Raw genomic sequence first — 15,442 nt, forward strand, 5'->3', positions numbered from 1 at the left:
TTAAATCATTGCCTTTTGGTGGTCAAAACAGAGAAGTCGTGTAGTTGATAAGCAATAGTCTTTATTGTCTGTTTAATGATTAAATTTATGTCATACAAGAATTACATACAAGCATGTATAAGAGGATGTGATATGGGGTTATTGGAAGTATCTCTGGAGTTCCCAATTTCAAAAGAAAGTGAAGAAGAGTTTCTTTTTAGTGTCTGCACTAGATTTTTCAGTTTAATCAGAGAAGTTGAAAGAGTTCTGATCGATCTGATTCGACCAGAGGTCTGGTCGAAGCAGTAAGGGTTGAGGGCTGCCTTGGTTGCAGCGACCACGAGATGGTGGAATTCAGGATCTTGTGTGGTAGGACCAGTACAATAGCAAGTAGAATTGCAACCCTGGACTTCAGCAGGGCAAACTTTGGCCTTTTCAAGCAATTGCTAGGGGAAGTCCCATGGGCAAGGCTGCTTGAAGGTAAAGGGGCCCAAGATAGTTGGTTGGCATTCAAGAATTGCTTATTCCAAGCTCAAGAGCTGAGCATCCCGACACGTAGGAAGTCAAGGAAGAGGGCCAGGAGACCTGCGTGGCTGAATAAGGAACTGCTGGGTATGCTCAAGTGCAAGAGCAGAGTTTATAGGTCATGGAAGGAGGGGCTGGCCACTTGGGAGGAATATAAGGCTGCTGCTAGAGGATGTAGGAAGGCAGCTAGGATGGCTAAGGCCTCCTTAGAATTAAATCTGGCCAGAGGGGTCAAGGACAACAGAAAGAGCTTTTTCAAATACATAGCTGATAAAACTAACACCAGAGGCAAGGTTGGCCCACTGGTGAATGGGATGGGTGCCCTGGTGACAGAAGATACAGAGATGGCAGAGTTATTGAATGCCTTCTTTGTGTCAGTCTACTCTGCCGGAGGCAGTCCTGAAGAACCCTGTACTCCTGAGACCTCAGATGAAGTCAGGTCACTGGAGCGGTTTGCCTTAGTCCATGAGGAATGGGTTAGGGACCAGTTGAGCAATCTGGACATCCATAAATCCATGGGTCCAGATGGGATGCACCCGCGGGTGCTGAGGGAACTGGCGGAAGTCATTGCTAGACCACTCTCCATCATCTTTACCAAGTCTTGGGAAACGGGAGAGGTGCCTGAGGACTGGAGGAAAGCAAATGTCACTCCAGTCTTCAAAAAAGGCAAGAAGGAGGACCCGGGTAACTATAGACCGGTCAGCCTCACCTCCATCCCTGGGAAAGTGATGGAACACCTTATCCTTGATGCCATCTTAAGGCATGTCAAGGATAAGAGGGTTATGAGGGGCAGTCAACATGGCTTTACCAAGGGGAAGTCATGCTTGACCAAACTCCTAGCCTTTTATGAGGAAATAACATTGTGGATGGATGATGGCAGAGCGGTGGATGTGGTCTACCTTGACTTCAGCAAAGCATTTGACACAGTCTCCCACAGCATCCTCATAGCTAAATTGAGGAAGTGTGGCCTGGATGATCAGGTAGTGAGATGGACTGCGAACTGGCTGAAGGAGAGAAGCCAGAGAGTTGTAGTCTATGGGGCGGAGTCCAGTTGGAGGCCTGTATCTAGTGGAGTGCCTCAAGGGTCAGTATTGGGACCAGTATTATTTAATATATTCATCAATGATTTAGATGAGGGAATTGAGTGTACTGTCAGCAAGGTTGCTGATGACACTAAGCTGGGAGGAGTGGCTGACACGCCAGAAGGCTGTGCTGCCATCCAGCGAGACCTGGACAGGCTGGAGAGTTGGGCAGGGAATAACTTGATGAAATATAACAAGGGAAAGTGTAGAGTCCTGCATCTGGGCAGGAACAACCCCAGGTTCCAATATAGGTTGGGGAACGACCTGTTAGAGAGTAGTGTAGGGGAGAGGGACCTGGGGGTCCTAGTGGATGGCAGGATGACCATGAGCCAACACTGTGCCCTTGTGGCCAAGAAGGCCAATGGCATCCTGGGGTGTATTAGAAGGGGGGTGGTCAGTAGGTCGAGAGAGGTCCTCCTTCCCCTCTACTCGGCCCTGGTGAGACCGCATCTGGAATATTGTGTCCAGTTCTGGGCCCCTCAGTTCAAGAAGGACAGGGACCTGCTGGAGAGAGTCCAGCGCAGGGCGACAAAGATGATTAAGGGAGTGGAGCATCTCCCTTATGAGGAAAGGCTGAGGGAGCTGGGTCTCTATAGTTTGGAGAAGAGGAGACTGCGGGGGGACCTTATTAGTGTATATAAATATATAAAGGGGGAGTGTCATGAGGATGGAGCCAGGCTCTTCTCAATGGCAAACTATGATAAGACAAGGGGTAATGGGTATAAACTGGAACACAAGAGGTTCCACTTAAACTTGAGAAGAAACTTCTTCTCAGTGAGGGTGACAGAACACTGGAACAGGCTGCCCAGGGAGGTTGTGGAGTCTCCTTCTCTGGAGACATTCAAAACCCGCCTGGACACATTCCTGTGTAATCTTATCTAGGTGTTCCTGCTCTGGCAGGGGGATTGGACTAGATGATCTTTTGAGGTCCCTTCCAATCTCTAACATACTGTGATACTGTGAGTTACAAAATCATTGCACAGATCTCATTCATGGATTTGTCATACTGTAACTCCTCTTCTGCTCAGCCATAGTCAGAAATTCTTTGCTATGAGAAAATAAATGAATGGCAACATATTCCTGCAGGTGCTTATTAGCAAATTCCTTGCCTATCACTATGTCTAGGGTCTTCTGTCTAAGTATATTTTGCCTCTCAGTGACCTTAGCTGTAATAACTGCCTTTCCTTCTTCTCATAGGCCCAGCTGAGTAAGTGGCATCTTCCCAGAGTAAATGAATAGGGTTGATACCAAGCACTTGAATGAACCTTCTTTGCTTTTTGCCAAAATTGAACAGGATGTTGCTGACATGGTGGATAACGTAATTAGTAGATCAAGTTTCATGCCGTGCTCTTTGTGACAAAGCAGTAAAGTTTCAATATATCTTAGTACCAGACCAGCAAAATTCATAGACTTCATGTATCTCAACAGTACTAAAAAACTTTTGTACCTTTTTTGTCTCAGTCATCACCAATGGCAATGGTTTCTCATTGTTTTTTCCACTTCAGTGTGGAATAAATTCATGTTTCAAGTAGCTTAGTTCATGGTAGTCTGCCACTGGAACTTGTGTTCCTTAATGAGAAAGAAGAGGAAAATCCCAAAGGTGTTTATGTAATTGGGGGAGGGGGGGACAGTGCAGGTCAAATAGTTTTATTAAAGTTTAGATTTATCAGGAGGAATGTTTCTAGCAGAACTCCTGCCATGACTGCACTAGTTTTGCGGGTCCCGTGATATTCAGGCTATTTCCAAAATACATGAGCAGCTTGGAGTGTGTGAGGAGATGAGTGGGTGGAACAGACTTTAGAGAATGCCCTGAGGGAAGTAAATACTGAAGCTACAGCAGTGCTCAACAAAGATCGGGAGATACAGAACTGAGCAACGTCTCATCAAACACAGAGCATAAGCTGGGAGGAGCAAACTCAAGTTGTTGAAAGGTCTTGTTCCTTTTCCACAGCAGAATTTCTTACAATATGGTGAAATAGTTGTGTGTGCAATATGTGATTGATTTTTCAGCATGGATTTTTCATAAGACAAGCCTTTCATATAAGGCTGGACAAACTTTGGGCAGCCAAGTGCCACAATAAGAACTCATGCTCTTCTTGAAGATTTTATACCATTATTGAAGATAGCTTACTTAGCAGATGATTGTCAGTGTCACATACTGGGCAGAATCAGCTCTTTCAACATTAATATCCCTACATATTTGAACACAGAGGCAGGAAAAAATGTAGAGTTTGACAGTCGGTCTGTGGGCTCCACAGGTCTGTCATCAGTACAGCAGGTGTCTGCTGCAGTGTGATGCTCTTCTGTTCTGAAGTTATCCCTAGAACCCCATGAGGACTGATGACTGTCTTTAGTCCTATAATAAAAGATGGAAGGAAAGAATTTTCATGCTATGAAAACTTTCACAGCATTTTCCTCACTGTGTAATGCACGTTGTCATATATTAAAATGGAAATTGTTTTAGCAGTTCAAAATCAGACTACATACTGCTGAAAAACTAAAAGCAGTGGTAAGTTTGAAAAAGTTATGCATACGTTTTAGGTTTGGGGCTTTTTTTTGTTTTTTTCTTTCTAGATCCTTCTGTATTTTTTCATAATATTACTGTTCAGATGACTTCTGCTGAGAATATCTTAGCTGTTTGTTACCAATGGCATGTATAGGTGTCTTTGTCTCAACTGCAATTCATGTGAATAAGATTCCTATCTCCTCTGACGTGATTTCACGCTTTTATATTGCTGAATTCATAGCCATCATGGCTGAGGTTTGAAAGCAATTTATTTTGAATCTCAGTCTTTGAACACCTTTAGAAAACAAGCATATTTGTTTTAGCCAACTTATTTATGATTCCTAGAAAAGAAGCAACCAGGGACAATCTTAAATAAAGATCACTGTGTGCTTAGTTTGAGATTTGTGTATTTTCACATGCACAGGTTAAATAAATAAAAAAGCCATTGCTGGTATGAGTTGTTCCAAAGAGAACTCCGAAGGGACTGAATGTTCCCTTGTCAGAAGTACCACATTGGAGAATAATTTTGGTAAACTTGTTTTACTTTGAATAATTGACCCAGAAGAACAGCTCTGTTTAAAACCAGCTAATCTGAACACGCTGGGTTTACTCTTCATGTTGGTGAAGTAGAAAATAATTTCTATGGCCTTTTATATCTTCTGAGATTTTAGTTGTTGGGATTTTTTTTCCTGCACAACCAAACTTTACATGAGGACTCTAGGATTTGAATAAAAAGGCACAAATGAGTATATATTGGTGCCATACTTATGATCAAATGTCACAGGTACCAATGAAGATTTTTATAGATATATGACAAAGGGATCCCTGAAATAGAACGATGCAGGGGGGTTAATAGGATGGGTACTGGAGAGAGTACATATTACGAGGTATCAGATACAGGAAAGTTACCTGATTCCTTTGAAAATCCCAGATTTCATGCCTGGTAATAAGAACAAAATCTGTTCCCTAAATGGTTGCAGCAGTGCAAAGGTTTCATTAGTGTTAGTTTCAGATGGGGTGTTCCTGTGTGGTGAAGATGAGCATTTATGCAGGTCCTCCCAAAAGATTGCTGTTAAACCCATATCATGTGTTGCATAGATAACGTATGTTTTAAAGTTGAACTCCTCTAATCACAGAATGGTTTGGGTCAGAATGGGCCTTTGAAGTTCACCTAGGCCACCCTCCTTCCTGTGGGCAGGGACCAGGTTGCTCAAAGCTTCATCCAGCCTGAATGCTTTAGAGATGTAGTTATTGGCAAGCAGCTAGATGTACTGTTACTGCAACATGGTCACTACTAGTATATAGTGTCCCTTCAAAGGTTATATGCTGGTAAAAATGGAAGTGGATAAAGAATAGTAAAGAACAAACTATTAAGTAAAATATTGTGTTGTAGTTATGTTCCTGGGAAGTGGTAGGGCTATTCTGGAGCATCATCTGGAGGATACTGCACCAGTACACTGTAATGAGGGTGAGTGTAATATAACAGAGCTTTATTAAATATATATTCATGCTTAATAATATGTGAGCATATAGTTTTGTATAGAAACATCAAACTCTTCCCCTGTTCTTTTTGTTTCATTATAGTTGTCTCCTGTTCTGGGTCACATGAAGAAAACTCTTCTTCAGCAAATCCGCCTCAGAAGCTCCCCCTGATAAAAAATACAATGGTTTCATTGCATCAGCCTTCCAAACCAGGTACTACAAGTCTTCTTGTTCACACCCTCCTTATTTCTACTTCAGAATCTAGGTGCAAGATAGATGCTGGCAGTCACAAGGACCCTTTACCAGAAAGCTGTGCTACTAGATTTCTGACTGAAAGTGGAGCAATGACTCAGAAAGGCCAGTGTAACCATAAGGGAATCCCTTGCTTCCTTATTAAGAAAAAAAACCCGAAAACAAAATAAACCGAGAAAAGAACACAGCAGGGGAAAAAAATAAGGAAAGAAAGGAAATGAAAAAAATAATCTGCATCAGCACAGTGAAATCCACCAGATTGAGGGCTGGGAGTTCATGAAGTAAAAGCTAATGAGTGGAGGTACCTTCTAGCAACTATGGAACAAACCACATTTCTTGATAATGAATGAAAGTTTTTTTCAACAGTAATTTTCTTTTTCTAGGCATTGTAAAAGTTCAGTGATCTGAATAAAACCACTTGTGAGACAGGTGGGATGAGTTCGGTCTTACTGTGATATCAGGATAGGTGTAGTGAACAAGCAATTTATAAATGCCTGAGAGGAATGAGCCAGTTGTTATCACTGGTGTGGAAACTTGGAAAGTGGAGTGGTGCCTTTCCATTTAGTGAAAGAGTCATAGAACGTTTGAGGTTGGAATGGACCTCTTGAGATCTACTACTTCAAACCCCCAACTCAAGTCGAGTCAGCTAGAACAGGTTTTCCAGATGACTTTTGAATATCTGCACAGATGGAGACTGTACACCTTCTCTTGGCAACCTGTTCCAGTGTTTGACCACTCTTACAGTAAAAAAGTATTTTCTTATGTTCAGATCAAATTTCCTGGTTGTTTTGTTTTTTTTTTTTTGGGGGGGGGGGGGTTTGTTTGTTTGTATGTTTTAGGGTTTTGGGTTTTGTTTTGTTTTGTTTTGTTTTTTTAATTTTATTTGTGCCCATTGCCTCTTATCCTGTCAGTGGATACTGCTCAGAAGTGTCTGGCTTCCTCTTCACTCCCTCTCATTACGTGTTTGTATACATGGATAAAATCCCTCTGAGCCTCCTCTTTTACAGGCTGAACAGTCCCAGTTCTGTCAGTCTCTCCTCTTATAAAAGATGCCCCAGTCCTTCAGTCATATTTGTGGACCTATGCTGGACTTGTCTGGATCTTTCTTATGTGGGGGAGCCAAGAGCTGGACACAATACTCCAGACGTGGTCTCACCAGTGCTCAGTAGAGAGGAAGTATTACCTCTCTTGATCTGCTGTCAATGTTCTTCTTAATGCAGCAGTCTGTTGGCCACCTTTGTCACAAGGGTGTGTTGCTGGCTCATGGTCAGCCTGTCCTTCCCTTCTGAGCTGTTTGCCAGCCAGTAACCCCCTAGCATGTATTGGTGCCAGGGGATATTCCTTGTGAGGCTCAGGATTTGGCATTTCCTTCTCATAAACTTCAGAAGGTTCCTATCAGCCCAGTATCCAGCCTCTCCAGGTTCCTTCAAATGGCAGCACAGCCATCTGGTGTGTCACCTGCTCCTCTCTGTTTTGTAACCTCTGTGGGCTTGCACTCTTCCCCCTTGTCCAGGTCATTAATGAAGATGCTAAGTAGTGGAGAGAGGCCTGTGCATAGTAGAGAAGTCACATATGTTCCTCACAGGAGGTGGCAAGGTGACCTAGCTTTGTGAGAGAGGAGTTCCTTATAGTGACATCTTGCAGATGGTATCTAATACTTTAAATTGTGATTCTCTTTCCTGACATACACTGGACTGTCTATGAGTTTTCTTCAGTCTAAGCTTCTTCAGAGCACTTTTGTAACGTCTTAAGATATGTTCTTTCTGACTGTAGTAATACAGATGTATTTCTCTCTATATTTTACTTTTTTCATTTCTGTCACATTTTGCTTTTCCATGGACCTGTGATTGAAGTTCTCCAAGTTCATAGGTGCTAAACAAAGCTGGATATGAAGCATCTGTTACATGGCACACATTAGTGTCAGAAGTTGTAGCTTTTGGTATTCTCTTTCACTGTGACCACGAGTCCACCCAGTTCCTTTGTCCTGGGATTTATGCTAAACAACAGCTTCTTGTTGATCAGTATTTCCATTGCAACACAATATGTGATCTGTCACCAGAAAGCTCAGAGTCCTTTTTTTTATCAGATGTCAGCAACTTCTCTGATCTCTTTCAGATCTTCTTCCAGGCATCGTGATCCTGCCAAGCCTCAGGTTGTAGCAGACAAGATTTATACAGCCCAGAGAGTATGGGAATTAGGTGCTTTTGAAGGAGAACATTGTGTTCACTTATCTGAGCTGCAAACTGCTTCATTATATGAGGCACATTCAAAAGGTTAAGTCTGTATTGGTACAGTCATTGCTACTGCAAGTGGAGGTACTGGTAAGATTTGTTGAAATTATTTTGTCATAAATATTAGTTTCAAGTAACCATCTAAAAAAGAAAAGGCACTTTTTTCTTTTCTGAGCTCTCACTTTGCTCTCTTGCACTGTCATGCTGTTGGGAGAGAAATTGCTTTCTGGCTTTTATGACCAGCTAGATTTTTTCCTGATAAAAATCTTACTACTGCTGGCAATAAGTCTATGAGTACTAAGCTAACCTGTCAAACTTTCATAGATTTGAAACAGGATAGCAGGTCTGTATCAGGACTCTGCTGTGTCTTACACAGGCATGGAGTTTCTGAATTACTGAGATCTCTAAAGTTGTTTTACTGGATCATCAAACCTTAGCCTGAAGCTGTGCACAGACATCTTTCCCTAGATCCAGCAGTCAGAAGAGTGGCCGGTGTCGTCCTTCCTGTGCTCTGCTGGAAGCTGTCGTTGCATACACACATTAGAAACAATTTGCCAGTCCATCTGCTTATGGCTTTCCTTTTAAAAATGAAGGGCTGAACACTGCAACAGACCTTTGCTAAGCTTGATGGATTTGATGAGGTGGGCTGAGAAGTTATTCAGGTGGCTAGTCCTGGTGGCAGGGTGAAAGGCAGCAATCTCCATCAGCAAGTAGGCCAGAAAGGGCTGCAGAGCTTGTAGTGAAATTGGAGGAGGATATGTGTTGGGGTGGGAGTTAACAGCCTGTCCCAAGCCACAGCAGTGTACATCTCTGTAACATCTGTGTTTCTCTTACCCTGCATGCTGGGTGGCGTTTTATCAAAATGTAGTTAAAATTAACTTTAAAAATTAAGAAAACTGGTCTGCTTTGGTTGGAAAGATTCTTCCATTTCTTCTCTTTTGGGAAGTTTAAAGTATAGCCGGTCTTCTGGAGGCTCTTATCTGCCCCATCTGTGTTGCACCTTGTTGCACGGGTTACACCTTGTCATAGCCCTGACCTTAATTCTGTTCTTGATACCTGTCTTTTCTCCTCCCCAGGAATAGGGATACCAAAGGGATAACATTGTGTCATGTTTGCAAGGTCTGAATACCCTCTGAAATCAGGATTCCAAATACAAATGTTTAGTCTCTTATTTCAGGTTCAAATGGATTTGAACTTAAACAGAGGAAGTTCAGGTTAGATATAAAGAAGAAGTTCTTTACTGTGAGGGTGGTGAGGCACTGGAACGGTTTGCCCAAGGAAGTTGTGAACGCTCCATCCCTGGCAGTGTTCAAGGCCAGGTTGGATGGAGTCTTGAGTGACATGGTTTAGTGTGAGGTGTCTCTGCCCATGACAGGGCAATTGGAATTAGATGATGCTAAGGTCCTTTCCAACCCTAGCTATTCTGTGATTCTATGATTTCTCATATAGCCTGGGGGTCCTCCAGTTATTACTGTCATATTATTATTACTACTGAAAATAAACATCATGCAAGTTAATATCAGCTTACCATATCTATTCAGTCCCACTCTGTGTGGGAGAGCTTTCTGCAGCTAACATCCCTTCAGGGAGTTTATATTAGGTTGATGAGAGAACAGTGAATTACTTCTTGTCTGGTTTATAATATGCTGATTATGAAAAATTCTGGCCAGGTTGATGTAGTGTTCTCAGTGCTGTGAACAGACTCTGGGTTTTGTTGAGAGAGTGTTCCTGTCCATCCTGCTGGAGGAAAAAAAAAGCTGCTTAAAATAAATAAATACATACATAATATGTAAAGCTTGCATTGCTCAATTATTCTGCTTGAGACTCTGTTAAGCTCTTCCTGTTGCTGAGAAAGGGTTGACTTTCATTTGTTCCTCTCTGCCACAATGCTAAATCCATACAGTTTTGATGTCCTTTCTGCACCCAGTATTATTCTCATTCAGGATTTTATGTACATGTGGCCTAGGCCTTCCACTGATGTAAATTCACTGTTGATACCAGTGGGAGGAAGCTGATTTACACCTGCCGAGAATGTGCAGGGCGTTTTTTATTCTGGCATGATCTTCACCCACCCTGGGAGAGACTTTGTTGTAATTGCACAAGACAAACTTTCCTTTTTGCCTTCAACTCTTCCATTTCTGGGAAGGGAAAGTGCCCATACCCTGTACATCTTCTCATTCATGTGCCCGCATTACCCCTGCCCCTTGAAATGGGGAAGGCCTCCATGAAACTTTTGGTTTCTCATAACAGAAATCTCTTGCAACATCGGCTCAAGCTGTTCATGGGTGACGTCGACGGACAGTTTTGGAAAACCGGACTGGGTGTTGTCTTCCGTTAGTGGCCTGGTGTCCCAGGAGAGGCAGCAGCAGCTTCTGGAAAACAGCTCCTCCCGTGAAGATGTTGAAGGTAGGCAGAGTTATAGCTCCCCTCGGATGGACATCCACTTTCTCCCAGCACTGATACCAGCTGTGGATGGCAGCAACAGAAGCCATCAGGCTGAGGCCTTGGGCACATGTCACTGACAATACTGACATATGCTGGTTCTGGTGCACCGCTCGTAAGGGTGCTGCCAGTGCCTAAGAGTCACTAAGAGCCGTATAATCTGTTTATACTGCCTAAGTTGTGTATGTATGGACCCTGTAAATAACCCAGCCCCTTTATATACTTGTTTTATACCTCCCTGTTTTAGGATAAGCTACTTTGGCTTATGGAGGCTGGATTTTTCTTAGGAAGCTCAATCCTTTACAAGCCAGGGTTGTCTGCTGTCTGACTTGCAAAGTCTTTGGTTTTTGTTTTGTTTAACATGTCTTCATGCTGCTTTGTTTGATTTCTTCTCATTCCTTCTATCACATCTTTACTTATTTCTCTCATTTTTACTTTATTCTCCTTTCTCTACTTTCTGTTATTTGCGCATTTGCGCATAGTCCTTGCCTTTCTTCTCATGATTCCTTTCTTTAAACTCCATATCCATTTTCCTCTTATTATCTCTCTTCTATTCACAGTGTGTGTCTCTTCTTCTTTATGTTTTTAACTCACAGGTGACATTTTCCTCCTCAACACCAGTAGGCTCCCAGATAGATGTGAGTTCAGCCTGCATAGCCCCATCCTGCCTGGGAGCTTGGACTCTTGCTTGCTGGAGCTGGCCATATGTTCACAGGATGCTGTTCCTCTCCTCCAGAGGTTCACAGTTGAAATCAGATATGTGGAGACAAACAGGAATACAATAATTGCTCTAAGAGTTGGCCATGAGGAGGATGCCGGGTAAGACAATCCATTTGCAGCTGTTTGCACTTCGAATTGCAGGGTAGAGTGAAATCCCTCCAGGCCAGTGTTTATCAGTGTCTTCTGCCTTCCTGAGATCACTGCTGCAGAAAATGAAGGGAGAACTGACAGGACTGAAGTATGCAGCTTCCTGATGGGATGTCTGTTACAGACCTAGCTTGTGTGTGTCCCGTTTGCAAAGAACACACTTGCTTAGGACTCACTCTTTTTCCCTTACATTTGGAAGAGTCAAGAGTGGCTGACTCTCTCACTGATGCTAGGACCATAGCTGTAAAATGCACTCAGTCTGTGTGCAAGAAGACTGCCTCGGCAATACTGAAAAATATTCAAGGGTCACATTTGTTCCAGGGGTCACATTTCTCAGTCTGAGGCAGGATTAACTTTACCTGTTTTGTAATTTCCTCCTTCTGGCTGCTAAGTTCAGAGCATTCTCTTTTGCTTCATTTCTAGAGTTCAGAGAAGAGAAAGAGGCTAGGGGTGAGGAGAGGTGAATACAAAAAAAGAAAGTGCAGCAACCGTGGATCTTGTTCTGTATTCTACTCTGTTTGATCTTCCCAGTGTTCCACTTTTTCATTCCTGTGTGTAGCAGGATGCAGTGAGAAGGAGAAATAGGCAAAGGGAATGAATCACAACAGGAAAAAAGGAGAAAAGTCCACATGTCATCTGATTTTGCCATTTTCCGTGTGTTTGTTTTTCCTTTGCTCCAGTCTGCCTTGTAAGAACCTGGGTCAGACACACAACAGAGCTTTTTATTTCCATCACCTGACTGACTCCTATGGAGAACTTAAGCAATGGATCCCAGTTCTTGTTTTCTTTGAATTCTTTGGCACTCCCCAGGCTGCCACGGAAATCCGTAGCCAAGACTCCTGGTCAGCCAAAGATAGCAGAGTTTGACTAAAACATAGTATTTATTTTCCTTCAGATCCCTCTCCCGCTTTTAGTTATTGCTCACTTCCTTCCTGGCTGCTCCTTCCCCTTCTTCTGGGATCAGTTTCTAATGTTCTTTTTTACCTGTAACTGCCCTTGCTGCTTTGAGTATCTGACAAGCCACTTTAACTGCACCCACAGCTCCATTCTCCTGTATAAACTCATAAAATACTCTTTGGATATACTTAGCTGGCCAAAGCAAGCTTTGATCACAACCATTGCAGCATGTCTGGAATGAATCATAGATGTTGTTTAACAGTTTATTTGAGCATTGCAAAAACAATTTTACATGAAATCAAGATGATTATCTCTCCAAGAGTGATGGTATTTAGATTTATTAGAATGAAATAGGCTTTACTGGAAGCTGGCATAGATACTGGTATTATGTTTTCTTTATTGAGTGAAATGAAGCACTGGTAAGCTCAGAGGGTTTAGTATTAAGGTTTTAAAGATGGAAGGCAACTGAGTCCCATTTTAAATGAAGTTAGAAAGAATAGTAGACAGACAAAAGAGAGTTAGGAACCATGTTAGGTCGAATAACCTTCCTTTCCCCCCTCATTACAGGGAAATTCTGTAAAATCTCTGCACAATTCCAGGAAAATGTGAGTGTGAAGGCAGGACAAACTGTTTCTAACACAGCTTCTTACTAGGCAGGTAGTCTGAAACAAACATTCTTTCCATGATTAAGATTTTAACAACACTGGTTGTTAAGAAGAGATATCATCCTGAATTGTTCCTGCTTTCCAGGGGCTTTCCATAGGGAGTGGAATTTCTGCAAGCTTTTTTGTGATAACCAAACATTGCTGCACAATTTAGAGCAGAACAAGGAGGACAGTGAGTAAATGACCTTGAGATAGATGCCTGTGTGTAGTATATAGTTTGACCATTGACAATTACTACCAAAGAATTGTCTTGAGATCAAAGTAGAAGCTTCAATATAGAAAAAAGGCTAGGTGACACTTGTTCAGATAACCAGGCACTCCATAAAATCCTGTGTCTGTCCCTTTTGTCACCCCTCAATTCCAGGACCAAGCTACACTTCTTCATAAATTCCAGCTGCACCAGACCACTTCAATGAACTCTCCTCTTTCTGGACCTAGAAATATTCTTCTGATGGTGTTTTCTCATTCAGGTTCTATCAGAAACACCATTCCCAAAAGCTTTTATGTAGGTCATGCATGAGAGAATGTTACTGTCCACCTCACTAACTGCTAGGATTTACCATAAAACTGAAGTGGTGGTGTTGAAGCTGCAACTCATTTTTTCACATAAATACCCTAGTGAAAGAGCAAAGACACAGGTGGACCTTCAGAGACCATGTTCTGTGAACAAGTAGCGCACAGTCACAGTATTTGTTGTTACATATACCATAGCTATAGGTTGTGGGTATTCTGAGTCACTAGCATTAGGGGGAGAACCACTAAGGGAGTGAGGTGTTTGCAATTCTATATGTGTACAAAAATATATGAAATTACATTTCTCATTGTCTCAGTAGAGCTCAAACAAAGCCTGTAGTTTCCTTTGCAAGTCCAAGCCTTCATCTGGGAGCTGGCTCAGAAAGCTGTCTTCACTTTCTCAGGGTTACAGTTATAGTGCTTGTACAGGTCACATCTAATGTCTCTTTTACTATTTTGCTTATCCCACCTTTTCCATCTTTACCGTACAGATCCAGAAACAGTCACAGCTGCAAATTCTTCTCAGCCCAGTGTGCTTTTGTTTTGAATGGTTTCACATGCTTGTGTTTGGTTTTGACAACAATTATTTCAGTTTTGTCAGCTGAAACTGTTTCAGTAATTCTGTTTCTTTCAACTCTTGAGTACTTGCACTTTAATGAATATAAAAAAGCACCACTTGGGGCAGAGATAATCCTTTCCCTTTTCACGGTCAGTAAGCCAAGTTGATTTTGTTCTGTTTTCTTTCTGAAATAGGAGGCACTGGCCATGATAGTCTTGGCAGGTTAAAAAACAAAAGGTTCACAGCCATGTGCACACATGGGTTTTCAGTTAGCCAGCCTCACAAAATAATATTGCTTAATCTTTTGTGTCTTACCCCTTTTGGGAAGGAGACAGTGGTGCTAGAATGCCCTGCCAGCTTCTGAGACACATGTAGAACTTTTGACACTTTGACATCTTTGACACTTCCATTAATGTGGTTGTTTTCATCCACAAAAATGATTTAACTTCTGCTATCGTACATTAAAACATTGCCATATAGTTAATCTGAACATCTAGAAACACACATGGTCTTTTGGGTTCCATAAATTAGGTGTCCAACGACATAAGCCTTTGAAAGGAAGCAGTGTGGTAAGCATCCTCAAAAAATGCCTAATACATACTGACAACAGTGAACACCATTTCGATTAAAAACCGGGATGTGGATGAAGACTTGCAGGCAACAACTTCCTGTATGTAGAAAAGTAACGTAAAGTTTCTAATTTGTACATTCACTGGTTGAGCCTAGGAGCAGTTAGCATATTGCACAAATACCTTTGTGCAATAACCCATGCAGTGAGTCCCCCTAATCCAGAAAAGGTTTCAGCTTTCCTGTTCAGCTTTATTGAATTTTTCACTCTTAATGAAGAAATTGTTGTTCTTAATATTAAAAGTCTTTCTTAAAATTAATCATCAGTTACAGTTGGATATGGGAAGGCATGGCATAGAAAGGGTTGGTTAGGAGGGGGAGAAAAAATTTGGCTCAGCAGAGGAGATTGAGAGGCTAATGAAAATCAGAAGTTGAAATTATAGGTTTGCAAGGTGAATCTTGAATTCTTTTGCCTTAAGCATCAGGTTGCTTGTAACTCCAAACTTTCTATCCGTGCGAATATCTCAATTATGTCAGACTGATAGCCCTTCCATACACACAGATCAATTTTAACATCTCTATTTAGAAGAATAGTAATATTATCTCATTACTTGAGATCTGGTTTGACATATAATCAATAGTAAAGGTATTGCCGAACTTGGCTGATGCAGTGATCCATCTTCACTAGATCGACAGTGAGCTCCATTCCGGATTCCATTAAGGAAATTAAATTGGCTTTGACTAGCCCCCGTTTGGATAGGGAGAACAAGCAAAGAAGGTGCAGCTATTTACAGTATTAGAAATCTAGCTGCAGTTAGCTCTTGGGGTGAGGCTTTCTCTGAAGGGGAATACCTTGATGATGGTGAGACTCCATA

General features: G+C 42.0%; 1 protein-coding gene across 1 annotated transcript in view; it reads left to right on the forward strand.

Annotated features, from left to right (window-relative positions):
- Positions 1 to 15,442, forward strand: part of LTK (leukocyte receptor tyrosine kinase) — a gene marked incomplete at its 5' end in the record, with an annotated part of 101,170 nt that overhangs the window by 37,967 nt on the left and 47,761 nt on the right. The window contains 3 exon segments of the mRNA XM_080617678.1: positions 5,677 to 5,787; positions 10,308 to 10,463; positions 11,096 to 11,318. Coding sequence (XP_080473804.1) covers positions 5,677 to 5,787; positions 10,308 to 10,463; positions 11,096 to 11,318 — 490 coding nt within the window.

The sequence above is a fragment of the Psittacula echo genome (assembly GCF_963264785.1).
Source record: "Psittacula echo genome assembly, chromosome: 5".
In the NCBI taxonomy this organism is placed as follows: Eukaryota; Metazoa; Chordata; class Aves; order Psittaciformes; family Psittacidae; genus Psittacula; species Psittacula echo.